General features: G+C 37.2%; 1 protein-coding gene across 6 annotated transcripts in view; it reads right to left on the reverse strand.

Moving 5' to 3' along the window:
* Positions 1-18,345, reverse strand: part of LOC145457877 (E3 ubiquitin-protein ligase HECW2-like) — a 33,083-nt gene that overhangs the window by 10,345 nt on the left and 4,393 nt on the right. For 2 of the 6 annotated variants that reach the window (XM_080336172.1, XM_080336169.1), the window contains 19 exons: positions 17,672-17,796; positions 14,177-14,200; positions 13,322-13,426; positions 12,622-12,725; positions 11,745-11,829; positions 7,223-7,386; positions 6,379-6,518; positions 5,961-6,049; positions 5,550-5,711; positions 5,269-5,352; positions 4,258-4,949; positions 3,900-3,980; positions 3,387-3,593; positions 2,578-2,671; positions 2,409-2,499; positions 1,552-1,604; positions 1,385-1,467; positions 717-856; positions 147-313 (listed from right to left, as the gene is read on the reverse strand). In XM_080336172.1, coding sequence (XP_080192298.1) covers positions 147-313; positions 717-856; positions 1,385-1,467; positions 1,552-1,604; positions 2,409-2,499; positions 2,578-2,671; positions 3,387-3,593; positions 3,900-3,980; positions 4,258-4,949; positions 5,269-5,352; positions 5,550-5,711; positions 5,961-6,049; positions 6,379-6,518; positions 7,223-7,386; positions 11,745-11,829; positions 12,622-12,725; positions 13,322-13,426; positions 14,177-14,200; positions 17,672-17,796 — 2,690 coding nt within the window. Of the gene's footprint in view, positions 1-146; positions 314-716; positions 857-1,384; positions 1,468-1,551; positions 1,605-2,408; positions 2,500-2,577; positions 2,672-3,386; positions 3,594-3,899; positions 3,981-4,257; positions 4,950-5,268; positions 5,353-5,549; positions 5,712-5,960; positions 6,050-6,378; positions 6,519-7,222; positions 7,387-11,744; positions 11,830-12,621; positions 12,726-13,321; positions 13,427-14,176; positions 15,147-17,671; positions 17,797-18,345 lie in introns of those variants that run through there. The other 4 variants (XM_080336173.1, XM_080336171.1, XM_080336170.1 and 1 more) reach the window with 3 other exon arrangements.

Below are 18,345 nucleotides of genomic sequence, written 5' to 3' on the forward strand. Positions count from 1 at the left end.
TGTCGAGTCATATCGTGTAAAAGTTTATTCAAATTAGACTCGAGTCAAGTCAAGTTTGTCAATTTAGTAGAGCAAGTCAAAAAATTGACTCAAATTTTACTAGAGTCAAGTCCTGACTCGATTCATCGCAGGAATGTAACGCCTACCTGGAGAATCTGTCTCATCATCCTCCTCCATTACACCTGCCGGAAGCGGGGAGTGTATCCCATGTGCCCCACCGTCAGCCACCGCATCTGCCCGGGACGGCTCACTTTCCTCCTCCTCTCCGATAACCCGACTTTGTCGCTTCATGGCTCGTTTGATGCTCTGATACCTGATGCGGGTGAACGTGGTTTAGAAAAAACGCTTTCGTCCTTGCAGATTTGGATCGCTGGATAACGCTAGTTATTTAATTATACAATTAGAGCCATCCAATTCGAATCTAAGTTGTTAAATGTGTCTTTGCTCTAACTGTCATTCTAATGTAATTCATGAAATGTTCCTACGCTGCCACATTTGCAGTTTTCCTGAAAATGTTGCAGCAGAACTGTATCGTGAACCAAGCTTGCCCTGCTTATGAGCATGAACTATCATTTGAAAGCCTACTACATCCACTGTTTGAGTGGGTATTGCGTTAGATTGCTTCTACTTTCCAGTTTTTGGCCAAATCTACGTGGAAATCTATGAACTACCACTCTGACGTACTAAAATCTAAAAACATCAAGTCTGAAAGTCACCTTTTCATCGCGGATTCGTAATTCCGATCGCCCTCCGTCGAATTCCTGCGTCGCAGGGTCGCGGCCCCTGGGACTATCTGCTGTCCGTCAACCACGTCTGAGAGACCTTGAAACTCCTCTCCAGTGGGCATCGGAGATAACTGATGAAAAATAATATAATATACATTCATACATAAGTCAAACGTTCAAACTACCTAATCTATACTGCTCAAAGATTTTTGGCCAATTCTTATCAATCAGTTCGAAATGGAGAAAGAATTTTGAATAATATATTGATACTGAAATAAACCCGCATATTTTCTGCTGACGCTCGTCAGGATTAATCGTCAGCAACTAGTAGAGAATTGGAAAGAACATTACATATCTCATTCTAAATCTTGTTAGCGCAGCATTAGAGAAACAATGATTCATTCCAGTTGATGAATATGAAACCAGAAACATTACACGGCAATGTACAGGGCCCAGGCATGGAGTAAAAGCCATAATAAACGCTATTTTTGGTGAGTTCAAACTGTTGACTGGCTTGTCACATGTCAGAAAATAGTCACAGTGCCAGAAAAATGAAGTTGCTAGCGTGCCCCCAAAAACTATCTCCTTTAACATGATTATATTATTATTTGTTGTGATATTGACGTTGATACAAAGTGACAAAAAACAGAAAAACTTACCGTGGGGTGATTCCATTGCGTCGTCCTGTTGACGTGATCCACGTAATAGATTCTGCCGTGCCTGTCTTTGAACGCTTCCCAATCTTCAGACGAAACATGAATGATAACAGGCGTCAAACACGAGTTACGCACAAAATCCAAACGGCTCAAAGAGCCATAACACTCACTAGGCGGTAATCCTTCTTGAGAGGGAATTTCGTCTTCGGGAGTGATGTCAGTTCTGTAAATGAGTAGAATATAGTAAGTTACCACAATATTGGTATTTCGTCTATCAGTACTGTTATTGGTAAAATACGACCAGAGGATAATTACTATTCTATGGATGTGAGCCATTCGATACTACCCAACAGAGTTCTAAAAAAGTGAGTTGAACATTAGGGCTCTTCAAAAATGACTTTTTTTTCTCAAATCGTACTGGCTAGTTGATAAAATTGTTAGGTTACCTAATTTAAGCCTACACACAAAATTTGGATTTGAATAAAATAGTATTTACGGTGACCGATTCTTTGTTTATTTATTATAGTTGTGCTCACCGTAAATACTATTTTATTCAAATCCAAATTTTTCGACGGCAATAACTCCGCTTCCACTGGTTGGAATTGAACCAAATTTGGTGAGCATCATTTCTATAGACAGCCTAACACTTTCATGGGGTGAACAGAAAATTTTCAAATTTTTTTTTATTTAATTTTATGTAATAAATAGAAACTTTCTTCTCCTGTAGCAAAGCGGTTACTGGCTGGAACTGAACCAAATTTTTTGTGTAGGCTTAAATTAGGTAACCTAACAATTTTATCAAGTAGCCAGTACGATTTGAGAAAAAAAGTCATTTTTGAAGAGCCCTAGATTGAACATGTCTTAAGCTCAAAATTGAACAGCGAATAAAATGACTCGACCTCGGACTCAACTCGAGTCGAAACTATAAAATTAGCTTGTGACGCGGGACCTTGTGTCTTGGTTACAGCCCCGACTGGCACATTCACTTCTACTGGACTCATTCCAGAGCCCACGAAAATAAACGCACCTGCTCATAATCCTGTGTCTGGAAGCCCGGAATCGTGCGTCCAACGCGGACGGTAATTTCACGGCGCCGGGGTGGTTGGATTTTTTCATTGCTGCAAAAAGTTTATAGCCACGAAGTAAGGACCACAATCTGCATAAGACCGCACTAAACTCATGTAAGTTCATCTAACCCGGTAAAGTAGATTGCCGACCAGTCGAAGGCTTGCGTTTGGCTGACGTTGCCTGTTCGCTTTCCGATGGCCGCGATCTCGGAGCCGAATTATTCTGGAAGTATCGCGACAACATTAACATTACGATCTTTGGTCAGTAACAAAGGAGTAAAAGCTAGGGGAATATTTTCTAACTAGTCAAAAAAGCTTTAAAAAATCAGTCTACATTGCCAAAATTGTTAACGAAGTTAAAAATTTCACAAACTGCATTGTCGTGGTGCGTTAGAGGTTGAACCGACGGTGAACTTCCCATCTTACATTATAAATCTTGTAACCTACTTCATAGTGTTGTTCGTTGTTCAATTATTACGAATCATATACCATTTTCAACCAAGTGAAATCACTAGGCCGTGACAGTTCGAATCAGATACCGGTAATGCAGAAAACAGAAAGGAACCACTTGATTCTTCGAAATATTTTTAAGGTAAAAAATATGTCAAAAATTTTCGATTAAGGCATAATTTAGTAATTTTTTAGGCAAAATAATCGTCATACTGTGTGTTGTTATATGCCGTTCGCAAATCTGTTTTCTTGTAATTATTACACTATAACGACAGAAGTCGAATTTGGCTAACTGTATTTACTGCTGTTCAGTCCCGATTAGAGTCACTCGAAAAGCTTAGTGTTGAAAAAATTTGGCATTGTGGACACGCTGCTGTATTTATTGGATAATTGGAAGGCACAAGATGTTTACAATATATAAGCCATGGTTCACCTGCTGACCATGTTAGATAATGATAAATGGGTCAACATGTGAATGTAAATCGTACTTTTGAATATCTTCTCTTTGCCGTGGAGGTCAACTTTCGTTCGACTTGCAATAGTACTTCAACGCCGCTGTTCCGAATCGAGGCGACAGCGGAATTATGATGGACGTTGATCATGCTCTCCGAATTGACGGCCAGTATCCGATCGCCGACCTGAACGCCGGCTTCCTGGGCCGGGCTGCCCGATTCCACCCTCTTCACGCGAATGTGCTAGGAACAAAAATAACAGGTTCTAGACCCAGATGCGATCAAAGCAGTACGTAGTCTACGTTAGGCTACTACTGTGGAAACAGTGTCATAAATTTCTACTCGATCACACGGGGTGCGTAAACATATTCATACTGAAATAAACCCGAATATATGGGCTGACCCGGTCAGCAACTAGTAGTGATTTCAAAAGAATATTGTATATCAACAATCGTATCACAAAATATTGTTGATATACAATTACCCCTGACGAGTGTCAGCCGAGAACATTCATGCTCATTTCAATATCGATATACTATTCAAACATACCTTTGCATGCGAGCTGTTGGCACCCCCAACAATACTGAGTCCGAGAGATCTACCGCCAGTACGATGGACGGTGATGCTCAGCTGAAAAAACACGTTTTTAGGCAACCAAATAATATATCGGTTTCGAAAATTGAACTGCTTTTGAACAGCACCACGACAACATCTGCTTATCAGAGTAAGAGAGAGAGGGTGTTTCTTCGTCAACCGTGCAAATCGATAACATGACTACCCATGGCCTACTAAAACAGTAGTTTAGCAGGCCATGGACTACCAAAAACACAATTAAGTACATTATATAATCACACGATCGCCATTCTCCAGAATAAGCAAATCTAAGTGATAAAGTAAGACCGCTCACCACTTCGTTAACAGGAGATGAGGTATCGTCAGGTGACAGCGAAGCCCCCTCCCTGTTATCTTCATCCGACAAGGCCGATCGGCTATTTGGCTGAGCCACATTTTTAAAAGACGTCTGCATTACCGCGCCTGTATTTCCCAGATCTTCACCCGAAAAATCGGGTTTCGGCGACATTTTTGCCACTTTTGGCTCGCTTTTAAAACTCGTGCCTTGCCGAGGTTTATTACTAACACCCCCCACGGCCCCGTACTGCTGCTGCAGTTCTAACGAGGTCAGTCGCATTAATGACGGCACCGTTGATTTTTGCGCCCCCTCTTTTTCGGCCGCAGTTTTCGATACTACGGTCAACGAAATTGTCTTTAAAGACGAAACCCCTTCTGGGGGGTCATCAGGAAAAAAACTGACGGCCCCCAGTCGATTTTTACGCATCGGCGATCGTTCTTTGGGGCTCTGTATGGGCAGAGTGGGTGAAGTCTCCATTAAAGCGGCTAAAACAGGGGGTTTGACTGCAGCCTCTTCGATAATGTGTGAAGATTGTTGGTTATCCTGGGTTACAGTGCTCGGGTCGGGCTGAGAATCTTCCGATTCATTATTGTCTGACGATGGATTGATATTTTGCGGTTCGGAGGCTTCTGTATTCTCCGATGTGGCGTTTGGCACGGTAGATTCTTCTGGCGGTACAGCGGTTTCAACTGTAACACAATTGGTACTGATTACTAGGGCTGGAGACAATGATTCGTGTATAAATTCTAATGATTCTTATCGATTTAGTTATAGTCACGATACTAATTTCCACTGCGGTAGCCTTGAAACCGCGATTGCTCATATTGTAGCATACGAAACATGCAAAGCTATGTTGTGTATCATTGCAGAATACATGATATCCCAAAGTAAGAATATACAAGTATAAATAGCAGAGGTGTGTTTCATCAGATGGCTTTTAGAAATAAAAACTACCAAGTGAATCGCGTACCACATCATGTCTCGACAAAAAACCTCAACATACAATACCTGCGACTTCTTCTATAACCGAGGCGGCAGAGCTGGTAGCCGTTTCTGACGTCGCGGGCGGCACATATTCTGGCACGGACGCATCTGTAAATGGAAATATCAAAATTACCAACATCGGATGCAGACTTTACAAACTACTGCATTGTCAGAATGCACAACTAGAACTGACTGAAACACTCATTTTATCGTATCGGAACGCCTGTACAGTTCAGCAATTAAATTTCTTTTAAACTTGCAACTAGAACTAGAACTACTAGTTGTGCAAACCTACGACGCCGTACCTGGCAATTCGGAATTTCCCGAGGACGCGTCCGAGCTGTAATTCTCCTCTTCCATCGGAGACTGCGCGGGTGACGCCGTCTGATCTGAGGAGCTTGACATGGAGCTTCGAGACGAGGCTACCGTCACCAGGCTACCGCTCGGCCTGATCTCCGACAGAGACCCTACAAAGAATGCAGTTGTCAAATGAGCGCCGACACAGATCGCCATCAGTCTTGTTCATAATGCACAAACTACTGAATTTTCAAAATGCGCAACTAGAACTAAAATTAGTACTACTCGCGTGTTCAAACTCGCAATCCGAACTACAGCCAGAACCGAGTTGACAGCATGATTATATTTAATGCATACAGTGAAAAATTCAGAGAACTATGAGCAACAAACAGGAAAACAAAGCAATTGAGATAGCTCACTTCTGGCAGTGGTGACTAAGAACGACAGGCTTCCAGAGGTTTGATCGATCGGTGTCCGTTTTCCGAGGGCCTCAGAGAATCGTTCATCCCTGGAAATACAACTTACAGTTCATATACACGATATCTCGCTAGATGCCAATAAAGCACACTGTTTATCATCAAGAATTTATCATCACTGGCACAGAGTTGGCTAACTAAAAACGTTTCAGCTTTTCCTGAGTAGATTAGAATTGAAATGATAGCTATATTGTTTTCTCAAATTAGATTAGATTGAGAATTACTGAATTCCAGCAATTAGAATGACAATGAGACCACAGAAAGATTTCAGAAACTAGATTAGAAGTAGAATGCAGGAATTTGGTTTTAACTACTTTAATTAGACAACACGAATAGTCAGACCAGGATTGAAAAATCGTACCCCTGTTCGAAAACATGCTGCAATTTCGGGACTGGAATGAGCAATCGGCCGAGAAACCTCCGCAGAATGGGCCTGCTTCTCTCAAATCTGTCTTTGACTTCGAGTTCGACCAAATCCGTGGGAAGGACTTGAACTATGAACTGGAAATGAAAAGATAATGAAATAACACTCCAAATGATAAATATATATGATCAATAAAGCTGTTAAAAACAAAATTCAAATTTTACTGTCTACTCCGATAAAATCGTTTTGCCGCCAAAAAATACGCTACACAACTACATATCAAATTGAGCTCAAATATAATCTTTAGAAGAGTAAATGTTAGATTTACTATTAAAAAACAGAGAATAAAATTACTTTAACTTTAACTAGCTGCCCTATGGAATTGCATAACAAATACGATCAAATTCCAACCCGTAGAAGCCCAGTTGTAGTGCTGGAAGATCTTCGATTTGAAAAAAAATAATAGTAGGCTAGGCAATTAACAGTGACAAATTTTATCATTATTGGTTGTATTACACCCTTATTTGATGGGCGGTGTTTTTGAAACGTTCTAATCAGATTTGTGCAAACCGCTCGATTTTAAAAATGTGCAACTAGAACGTGAAATATAACCAGCCTGCTCCCTTTAAAACTCGCAACGAGATGCACTCACAACTAGAACTACTTACTTTTTGAAATCATCAACAAGAATTAAAATTATAACTACTCAAAAACCAGTAATTTCTTGACTGTCAACCAACCACATTGGAAGTTTGCACAAATCTGAAATTGACAATTCGATCAACCAGCCTGTAAATTTAAAAAAAAAAATGCTATATTTGAACAACCCTAAAACACTCACCTGTTCCTTCCAAACTGGATTGATTGTGTTCCCCGCTTGCTTAGTTCGATAAAGTTGTTTATGGTGCGTTTGCTTGTTACATCTCGGACCGGGAAATACACAGATTTTAACGTAAGGATCGGGATTGAAGAAAACTCCCCTCTTCAAATTGTATCCGCATATATCTGAAAATAGGGATTAGTATTTGTATAAACGCTGCTGAAAAATGATATTCACACTTTACATAATACACCGATATCAATATACTCAGAGGTGGTGAAAGCGATTATGTTTAGTCAGTAAGTTAAAGGTGACCAATATATGTATCATCGCGGTGGAGTTAAAGTTATTGGAGTATAATATTTTGGGTTGAAAATTATAGTATTCATGGTGGCAAATTTTTCAATTACTTGTTATAGATATACCAACTGGAATTTTGAATACAAACAAAAGGGTAAAATATTGCAACGTGGTCATGGTCACGTTCTCAGACACGAAACGGTTCATTGCTGCTATATTGCGTGCGTCCTATGATGCCAAGGCTTATATTATACTTCAAGATTACGGTGCCGTGCCGGATCTAAATTTAAGCTAAGGTATAGGGTCAAGTCCTAAACATTCACATTGCAATCACATGACATCCACTGAAGTGCAGCGAACCAAAGAGTACGACTTTGTAAATAGTACATTTTGTTATATCAACTCTCTAAGAGATTCTTGGAGGTACAGAACATCAATATGCAATTGAATAATATATTCATACTGAAATATACCGGCATATCGTTCTTTCCATTCTCTACCAGTGGCTGACGATTGCCCCTAATGAGAATTAGCCAAAAATATTCAGGTTTATTTCAGTACGAATATATTATTCAATCTTAACTCTCTAAATTCCAAAAACGGTATGGCACTAAATATCCCGGATTTGGCTGCCACCCAAGCACGAGACAATTTTCAGTAATGTTAGGGAAACACCCATGAATCAATTACCAAGAAAGTTTTCTAATTTATAATAAATGAGTCATTTTAATAGCCATCGTTTGAGACCATGAATCAACAATAATAGAACTTCAAACTCCAAGACAAAATCAGAAATAGGACAGACTGTTTTTCCTCAAAATTTGAACTGGGCGGCTGGTCAATTTGAAATAACGACGCAGTCTTTGAACAGAAGCTATTGACTGTCATCAAAATATTTTATTTCAAAATTATGTAGACCATTACGGTGATAGATCACCCTTTTTAATGGCTTCTACACTTCATTTACTGCTCGTGGCGGCTGCTCGTGGCGGCTAAAGATATTACAATCAACATAATATCATCATGCCAGGATATGCGTCTCAATTAAGAGTTGAGTGAACGAAACAATGTTTGTCAATATGGGGAGGCGTGCGTGTAAATATTGACGACACTTGATACGCAGTTTCGCTCTCAAACAAATAGAAAGTGCCGACAATCAAAATATGGGTATTGAAAATCCCCTGATTCACAATGCCAATAGCATGTACCAGACTTTGACAACTAGAAAATTCTTGGCTTTGCCAAATTAGAGTAGACTTATAATTATGGCAACAGAGTTTTTTTTTTCCACAAATTGGATAAAAATCAGAATTATAGCTACACACAGTGTCTTTTTCAAAATTACACTAGAAAAAGAATTCTAGCAACACAGTTTTTCCAAAATTAGAATTAAAGCTACAAATTTCTCAAAATTAGATTAGAATTGGAACCACTCACTCTGCGGACACTAGGAAGTTGAATGAAGTTCAGTACATATCAAATCATAGTTCATTATCGTAAGCATTAGAATAGCAAATGGTTCGTTTCGCACTGTACAGTAGAGCTCTTCAAAAATGACTTTTTTTCTCAAATCGCACCAGGCTACTTGATAAAATTGTTAGGTTAGGCCTACCTAATTTAAGCCTACACACGAAATTTGGTTCAATTTCAACCAGTAGCCGCATTGCTACAGGAGAAGAAAGTTTTTTATTTATTACATAAAAATAAATAACAACATTTTTTAAAATCTCCTGTTCACCCATGAAAGTGTTAGGTCGTCTATAGAAACGATGTTCACCAAATTTGGTTCAATTCCAACCAGTACAAGCGGAGTTATTGCCGTCGAAAAATTTTGATTTGAATAAAATAGTATTTACGGTGGGCACAATTATGATAAATAATTAAAGATTCGGTCACCATAAATAATATTTTATTAATAATCCAAATTTTTCGACGGCAATAACTCCGCTTCCACTGGTTGGAATTGAACCTAATTTGGTGAGCCTCGTTTCTATAGACGACCCAACACTTTCATGGGGTGAACAGGAAATTTTGAAATTTTTGTTCGTTTATATATTAAATAGAAACTTTCTTCTTCTGTATAGCAATGCGGATACTGGTTGGAATTGAACCAAATTTGGTGAACATCGTTTCTATAGACAGCCTAACACTTTCATGGGGTGAACAGGAAATTTCAAAAATTGTTGTTAATCATTTTTATGTAATAAATAAAAAGAAGAGCCCCTCAGTTGTCCTGTAACATTTTCAGGAAAACCAGAAATTATATTAGAATTAAAATTGGAGAATAATAACATTTCATAAATTAGATTGGAAATACAAGTGGAGCAAAGACACATTTCACAAATTGAATTAGAATTAGATTACTTTCACCAGAATTATCTACTTGTCGACATCTGGTTTGTACATGAGCATAAAATAGTATCCACCTCTGATTACCGTACAACTAAGTATAAAATTACTCTTTTGAAATCTTTTGAAAAAAGCATGAATAGAATAAGTAGAAAAGAAATGACTTTGGATGGATACATGAAATGTCAAACAGCAGTTTTTCTTTGTGAATTTATGGCGTCGCTTGCAATCATTTGTTGCACCAGCACCGTGCCTCGGGGACATTATCGGCAAAATAATCAGTGGTAACATTATGTAATTCAAGTCTACAAGTTCGGCGTGGTGCAACAGCTTGCAAAAATACAGAAAAGGCACGGTAATCGTAACAAAGCAATCAGTATTTTAGAAAGTTCTCTGAAATGGTGACATATCCAAAGCGAGATTCTACCAACAAAGAAATCACAGAAATTCAAACAAAGCTATATTAACAACTGGAAACCTGGCCAAGAGACTCTCTTTGTGACGTTACAAGCATACAAAATTAGTCGTATCTGTGCTGTGAATTCAAAGTAGGCTAGCTCAGAATGTCCATTTTTCAAATTTTGAGAAAATCAAGTTTCTGTAAAATTTTCATTTTTTCCCCATATCACAGCCGTGTTCCAAAGTTAACCATGGCAGGAAAAAATGAGAACTTTACAAAAACTTAATTCTCTTGAAATATATACAATGGACATGAGTTACTCTGATTCCACAGCAGACGACATACAAAACTGAGTGCTATATTCACATTATAGTTATTTGCAGTTATTTGACCAAAACTTCACATCTGCATCGTCTAAATCATTTAGCAATCTAAAAATAACTACAACTTTAAAACTTTTCCTGTCGAATACTCTGTCAATAAATTGTGGATCAATGACAGCATACACTGTGTCATCTTTCAACTATTTACATCTGATATTTGAGAGCTTGTTCAAAATGGGAGGGTTACGTCACATGAAACAATACCACGCAGCCCCAGATAATGGAACGACACAACAAATATCCATGCGTGGATCAATGTAAACATGTTCTCATGACGTGATTTTCTCCCGAAACAATATTACAAATATTGGAAAGTTTTGAGTACGGTACTGCATTTTCAACGCTTGTTATATTCTGTTACGTTTTATGGAGTGTGCATGCCCCTTGTTTACATGCTTTAGGCTAAAGTGGGTGTCTCATTGAATGAGTACTACCTACATATTCAAGATATTGCAATCTTGTGATGTTGTGAATGATACAACTATAAACGCTAATGAACTCCTGATTGCTTTAAAACCAAAGTTAAAATGTTAGCAAAGGAAAATTTGAGCCTTATTTCATATTATTGAATAGTATATCCATATTGAAATGAACCCGAATATTTTCGGCTGACACTCGTCAGGGGTAATCGTCAGCAACTAGTAGAGAATTGGAAAGAACATTGTGAATCAACAAATTCTTATCAACGTAACAGAACTGCTATCAAACCGATATCTAGACCCTAATGATTCTTTATCATAATCTTGAGCTATTGTGATAAAATGAACATAGTCGTAACAACACTGAATCCATCAGAATTAGCTTAGGTAAGAAATAGTCCAAGATGAAAAACTAGAACAGCACCGATTTCAAAGCAACTATCACGCAGCTGACATGAAGTCATTGAACATAGCACAAAGAAATATCAGGTATCTCAAGCAAGCGATGTATATCAAGCTTTGAAAACACTTGTGGGGAATATCTTTTGGTATGGATAGAACAAGGCATGTAGGCCTACTGTATCATCACATTCAAAAGTAGGCTATCAAGGAGCCAATAATATCAGGCGAAAACTGGAAGAATTCTAATGCTTCAGGCCTAGTGATTGAGAAAATAATGCGACGTTGCTCACCAGATATCACAATGGTGGTCAAGTCTGGACTTGGACTGCTCAGCGGTGAAGGAACAACACTCCTCATGCTGTCTCCAGTACAATTCTGAATAATATTAACAATTGATTGCATGAAGACCATAGTAAGCATAGTAATTGAGGCAGAAAAAGAGAGCAAGCCCACTATGGAGGTAGCAGTAGATAGTATTGTAACATTGACATTAGCAGTTCACTGACAAACTTCACAAAATCTAGTATCTCGTAATATTGACATAGTAGCCCATACCGTTCCAAACGGACTACTCTTCCATTCCTCAACGGCGACCTATGTCACATTAATATTTGATCATTATTAACTGCTAGGTTTCAACATGTCGAGACTTGGTTTATAACAGCGATTTCACTTGCCATCCAAGAGTTGGGTCTTAGCAAAGGGTGGTTTTGTGGGTGCATGTCTTTGAAATTTTCATTGATTACTTCAAATGTTTATGATAAACAAAATTGAATAATATGTTCAAATTTACATTGAAATAAACCCAGAATATTTTGGACTGTCACTGAACAATGAACATTGTCATCAATTTCTTTCCAATTCTCACTAAGTTGCCGAAGAGTGTCAGCCGAAAATATTCTGGGTTTATTGCTGACGTCGGCTGACACTACACAGGTCCCTATATAACCACAGCCAGACTTGTATAAACTACCAATTTTGTTAATTACCGAGTTACTGGTCAGCTAACTGCTGTTTTTTTTTTGAGTAATTCTAGTTCTAGTTAAGGATTTCGAAAAGCGAGTAAGGAAGTTGTAGTTCTAGTTGCACATTATGAAAATTCAGTATGTTTACAAGCCCGGCGTGCGGCACATCACCACACATTGACTAAAGTACGCAGCCACTCACAGTTCGTACCGAATTGTAGACAATAACTTGCTCCGATGCGGCAACGAGAGATAATCCACCGGTCGAGGTCGGATGATAGTATTTAAATATGACAAAATTTTTTTCTGCAAAACATATTTCAGATCGTGTCATCAGCGCATGCATTATAGATCAGGAATCAGAACAAGGCTAAAAGTAGACACAAAACCAATGAATACCACACAACAGCCTACCCAGTAACAGCTTGAGTAATGTAGAACAAGTTCAGTGTTGCTGGTTGCGAGTTATATTAACTGTGACTTACATCTCAGTTGAAACAGCTACTCTCACCAATGGTATTTGATGATCGTGTCAAAAACGTGATTAAAAGCACTAATACTTTCGTCATGATCAAACATAAACACACGGGAACTTCCCTTTGTATTTACACACAACAGCGGCATCAAAGAATATCATACATGTTACTTCGCGTATCACACGGACAAATAAAATGAAACATAATTACTAGGCAGCACAGGTTGAGGTTTGATATTCAAAATTAAGAATATGATATCATATTTGGTGATCGATTGTTGATAAACAATGTTCTTTCCAATTCTCTACCACTTGCTGAAGATCATCTCTGATGAGTTTCAGCCAAAAATATTTGGGTTTACTTCAATATAGTATATTAAGTTCTGTGCATCGTCTTTAAAATCAAGAAGTCAAAATACAAGCAAACCTGAAGTAAATTTATCCAAATGTTGGTTTAGATCCCACGTTATTTCGCCTTTTGGCATATATCCCACTCCAGCGTTTCGAAAGCTCACAAGTTCAGGCACATTATCTGAAAGAAAACCAGCGACATTGCAGACAAGTGATAAGACATCAAAGACTTGATATAATTCTTCAAACAGGCCTGCTACATGCTATGTGTAGGTTAAATTGTTTTGATCAAGGTTGTCAATTAAGTACAATATTAAAGTACCCATAATGTCTTGTAAACCTAACAACTGTTGCATATATCCAGAAATTGCACAAAACCTTGCAAGGATAGTGACAGAACTTCTACAATGTAAGAGCTACGGTCTATAAAAATGAGCTGATAAGCCCATAAGCATACACATATCAACACTAAGACTAACTATGTGAATTTCTTTGCTTCCGTAGGCTAAGCAACATGCCATGTGAATACAAATCAGGTCAGTGAAACGTGAATGTTGGCCACTGTACAGTCCTTACTCATCTTAGCAAGAATAATGAAATCACGACCAGAAAAGCCATCATCCCATCAGGCTAAAGGAGTTCAGATTACTCAGATAGACTACGATTGAAAATTAAGTATGATAAATCAACAACTCGGGAATAGACCACTGTCAATTATGCAAAGGCATCTACAGAACATGCCAAATTGCCAAATGCCAAAATGAGGATCGGTATAACAAGCAGATTTCATTCACATTATGCGTACTACCAGATCATTCATCAATTCTGGTTTTGAATATACCAGAGACGCCATTTCTGATTTCAATGCCACAAGTAACAAGACATTAAAACATCTATTTGAAACAGTGCATGCCATTTCTCTAAGGCTAACCTGTTACGTTACTTCCGTGTTCTCCTGCACAGGTATGATAGGTTGACAAGTGTGTAAATATTGCACGTAGAAATTTTGAATGTTACAAATATATTTTAAATATAATCTAATAGAATCAAACACTTTAGATCAGCATAGCTTCTCGGGCTATTGATGTGAAACGCCATTTCTATAAACAAACAATAAGATAGGAAAAGGTACTTGTCAAGAGGGAGTTATGCTAAATGACTTTCAATAGAGTGATTGAGCTACACTTCAACAATAGAATTTCTATTGACATTTTCCAAATGTCAGGATAAAAACCTAGAAAATCCATGATTATATTATGCTTGACGCCTTGTTGACTAATTCCTTAATGCTATCCCAGCATTTTTACTATACTTGCTATTCCTAATCATGATGTAAATTACATTATAGCCTACCATAGGCCTACAGTCTGCTGATCTCAGTTTGTAATAAGCTGATTAGCACCAATTAACTCAGAATATCGTCCTAAAAGCCTTGGCATGGAATATCCAAATATCCATCTCAAACATATTCTAGCTCGACATGATTTGAAACTAACAGCTCCGTGCAACAAAAGCACTGTTCTGACGATTTCAAAGGATTACAGCCTATAAAGACAAGGTACTGATGGTGCAATACGGGCAGTCAAGAGACGGCACTTCATAGTAAACAACAGATTCTGTTTTGTCTGTTTTCAATCTTTGTTCTTTCGGGATTGGAAATTCGACTGGATAAATATCACACTCCAAGCAATCAACGCTCATAATATTATAAACTTCCTCAAATCAAAACATAAGCCCGGCTACGATCAGGTAATACTAGGTCTAATTAGGCAAATTTGAGCAAAATACCAAGCAATCTAATTCTAATCTAATTTCTGGTAAACTAATTCTAATCTAATTTGGAAAACATTTTGTAGCTATAATTCTAGTTCCTGTCTAATCTGGAAAATACTGTATAGCTACAATTCTGATCTAATTTAGAAGCTAAAATTTTCTAGTATAGAGATTTTAATCAAAAACCAAATACAAAAAAATCCTATCTGGTACAATCAAGGAACTAATTGAGCTTTATTCTAGTACCCTATATCATAAACTAATAGCAATCAAAAAATATCTTCTTTCTAGCGTCTAACAATTCTGTTAAAAATATCTCTGAAAGACTGAAGTAGGAAATGATACATTGGTAAATATATCTGCTATTTCTTTCTTAGAATTGTGCTCAATATCTCATGCATATTCAACGCCTGCATTTGCACCTCGTATGATGAACAGCAACGACTTATGTACAAACGTTTTTTGCATATAATCATTACGCCCGTACGTTACCTTGTGATTAAACAAATGATCTGTTCCATCAGTTATTAAGAAAAAAATGCAATAGGCCTATATTGCAACAGCCAACATGGCTGTGCGTTCAAGTAACGTAGCTCCAGACTAGAACAACTAGACAATTAGAAATGGTAGAAATATAATTCTAATCTAATTGGTGTAATGTTTCTACGCTGTAATTTTATTTCTAATCCAATTACTGGTTAACCTAGAATGCTACAGGAGACAGCATAGTTCTAAACCTGCCAAGCTTGCTGTACAGACATTTGCCATTCTGCTACTTATGAAAACGAACCCTGCTTTGTTACGAACTCAGCTTGATTCAATTTGAAAGTTTTCGTGAATTCAGTAATTCGGATTCTAATCAATTTAGAAAAACCTGGGTAGTTATAACTGTAATTCTATGCTAATTTGGAAAAAACTGTGTAGCATTAATTTTCAATTCTTATCGAATTTAGACTAGCTAAATATTTACTAGATGCCTAAGTTTGCGTGGTCACACACTATGCCTATTTAGGTCAGTTTGATATCCTTCTATAAAAGATTCATAACAAATCTTTCCTTATAAATCAAGTTGTCAGCTGCCAGAGTACCAGTACCAAATGACATCCACACCTACCATCATCAAACCAAAGTTATAATGCCAAAAACTTGGAGTTCATGCAGTTAGTTGAAGCAAAAAAGTATCGCAACCTGCCATTCGCAATCGCATAGTATTTCTCAACACATTCCAATACGTAATTTTTCTCAATTGCATAAAGCCTCCATCCTGTTTTGATGAACGTGACAAATACAACATGGCTGAGTTGTTATTGGCGGGTCAATGAAGTAACTGCATTCGGAAGCACTAATCGTTTGAATTGCGATTGTATTGTTATTGGATAGTCTGGCATTGCAGCCGAGTTCGTGCCAGTACGGAATCATTACTGCACCGGTACGGATCAAGATATTACCAAAACTATGCATCTAGTTATTATCTGTGATTCATAAGGTCAAGTGTCATAGCAACCTTTCAGATCATTTTGAAGCAGGTGGCGTGTGCAAGTTACCTATTGCTAATGGTGACCGATGATTTTTACGAGTTGGAAATTATAGATAGAATTACCTACCATTGAATTATGCCTGTGTGACGAATGAAAATTATGACTGGAAATTTCGATTTAAACGGAAAAGGAATTCCAACGTAGAATTGCGTGTGAATCGCACATTTTCAATAATTCATGGACGTGTGAATGCATACAGACGAATTCTCCAACTTTTCAAAATTAAATTATAATTATAATTATACTTAGTTTCTCTAAATTACATTAGAATTTCTCAATTTGCAAAAACTGGTCCTTTTTCGATAATTCTTGGGTATGAATGCAAACACACAAATGTCCAGCTTTTCCAAATTAGATTACAATTAGAATTATACCTACAGTTTCTCTAATTAGATTAGAAATGCTTCATTTGAAAAAACGTGTATATTGTCTTGTCGATAACTCTTGGGTATGAATGCAAACGCACAAATGTCCAGCTTTTCCAAATTAGATTACAATTAGAATCATACCTACAGTTTCTCTAAATTACATTAGAATTACTCAATTTGCAAAAACTGGTACATTTTCGATAATTCTTGGGTATATGAATGCAAACACACAAATTTCCAGCTTTTCCAAATTAGATTACAATTAGAATTATACCTAGTTTCTCTAAATTAGATTAGAATTATTCAATTAGCAAAAAACTTGCAAATTGAATCAAGTTCCGTTCATATCAAATTTAAAATTAAAATTATAGTATAGAAACATTTCACAAATTAGATTAGAATTAGACTACCTTCATTTCGCTCTAATTAGTTTAATTAGACAAGTAGAATTATATAGTTGTCCAGGTCGGGAACACAGCGTTGTGGATTTAAAACTTCCTAAGATGAAGGAGATGTAGAACTTATTTTGGTGCCTGCACTGCATCCAAATTGAAATTAGCTAATTCAATGCCATGTCAATGGTGAAACGGTGAAATATATCATTGATGCTAAAAATTTACCTGCTGCTAAAAATTAATATTTTACAGCAAAAGATGTGGATTTTCTGTTAATCCCGAAAGCCTACACCTTACAGAATTTATACAAAATTGTTCAGTTCATTGCATATTAGATATTAACGTTTCTCACCGTCTCTCCTCAAATACAGACTGATACAGTCCAACGATGATATAGAAGATGTAATATCCCAAGAAATAATCAGCGAGGGTTGGTCCGCCTTGTTAAGTGTATATTCCGTCATGTTCACACTTAGGCTGTATATACGAGAACAATAATTATTCGCTATCATCAAATGGTGAGCAGAATGCAGTTCCAGAATATGACATTAAGAGGGTTAATATTTTTAATACCAGCATTAAAAACTACTGTTTTAACATGTTTACAATTTTACACTCGGATCAAAATGCATGAAAAATAATTATGAAGATGATTATCATTCAACTGTGCTATAAAAGTAACTGTTATATTTTAAAAACTGGAAATTTATTAAGAAAGGTATTTCAAAGAAGTACCAAAAACAATTATGCCTGTTTTGAGACAAGATTTTACCAGAAATTACAGGCATGTTACAACAAGCTCGGTGCATTGGCTATTAACCAACAAAATATGACAAGCCTGGAGCAGCAGTGAATCACTATTCCAACCTATTACCTCATACATAATTCAATGCACACCGGGTGTCCCGACAAATGGACAGAAATTTGCTTATTAAGTCAAGATAAGGAGCTTCTTGGAGGTACAGAACTTCAATACACAATTGAATAGTATATTCATATTGAATTAATATACTATTCAATTGTATA

The sequence above is a fragment of the Botryllus schlosseri genome, chromosome 15 (genome assembly GCF_051294905.1).
Source record: "Botryllus schlosseri isolate E-star chromosome 15, Bs_hap1, whole genome shotgun sequence".
In the NCBI taxonomy this organism is placed as follows: Eukaryota; Metazoa; Chordata; class Ascidiacea; order Stolidobranchia; family Styelidae; genus Botryllus; species Botryllus schlosseri.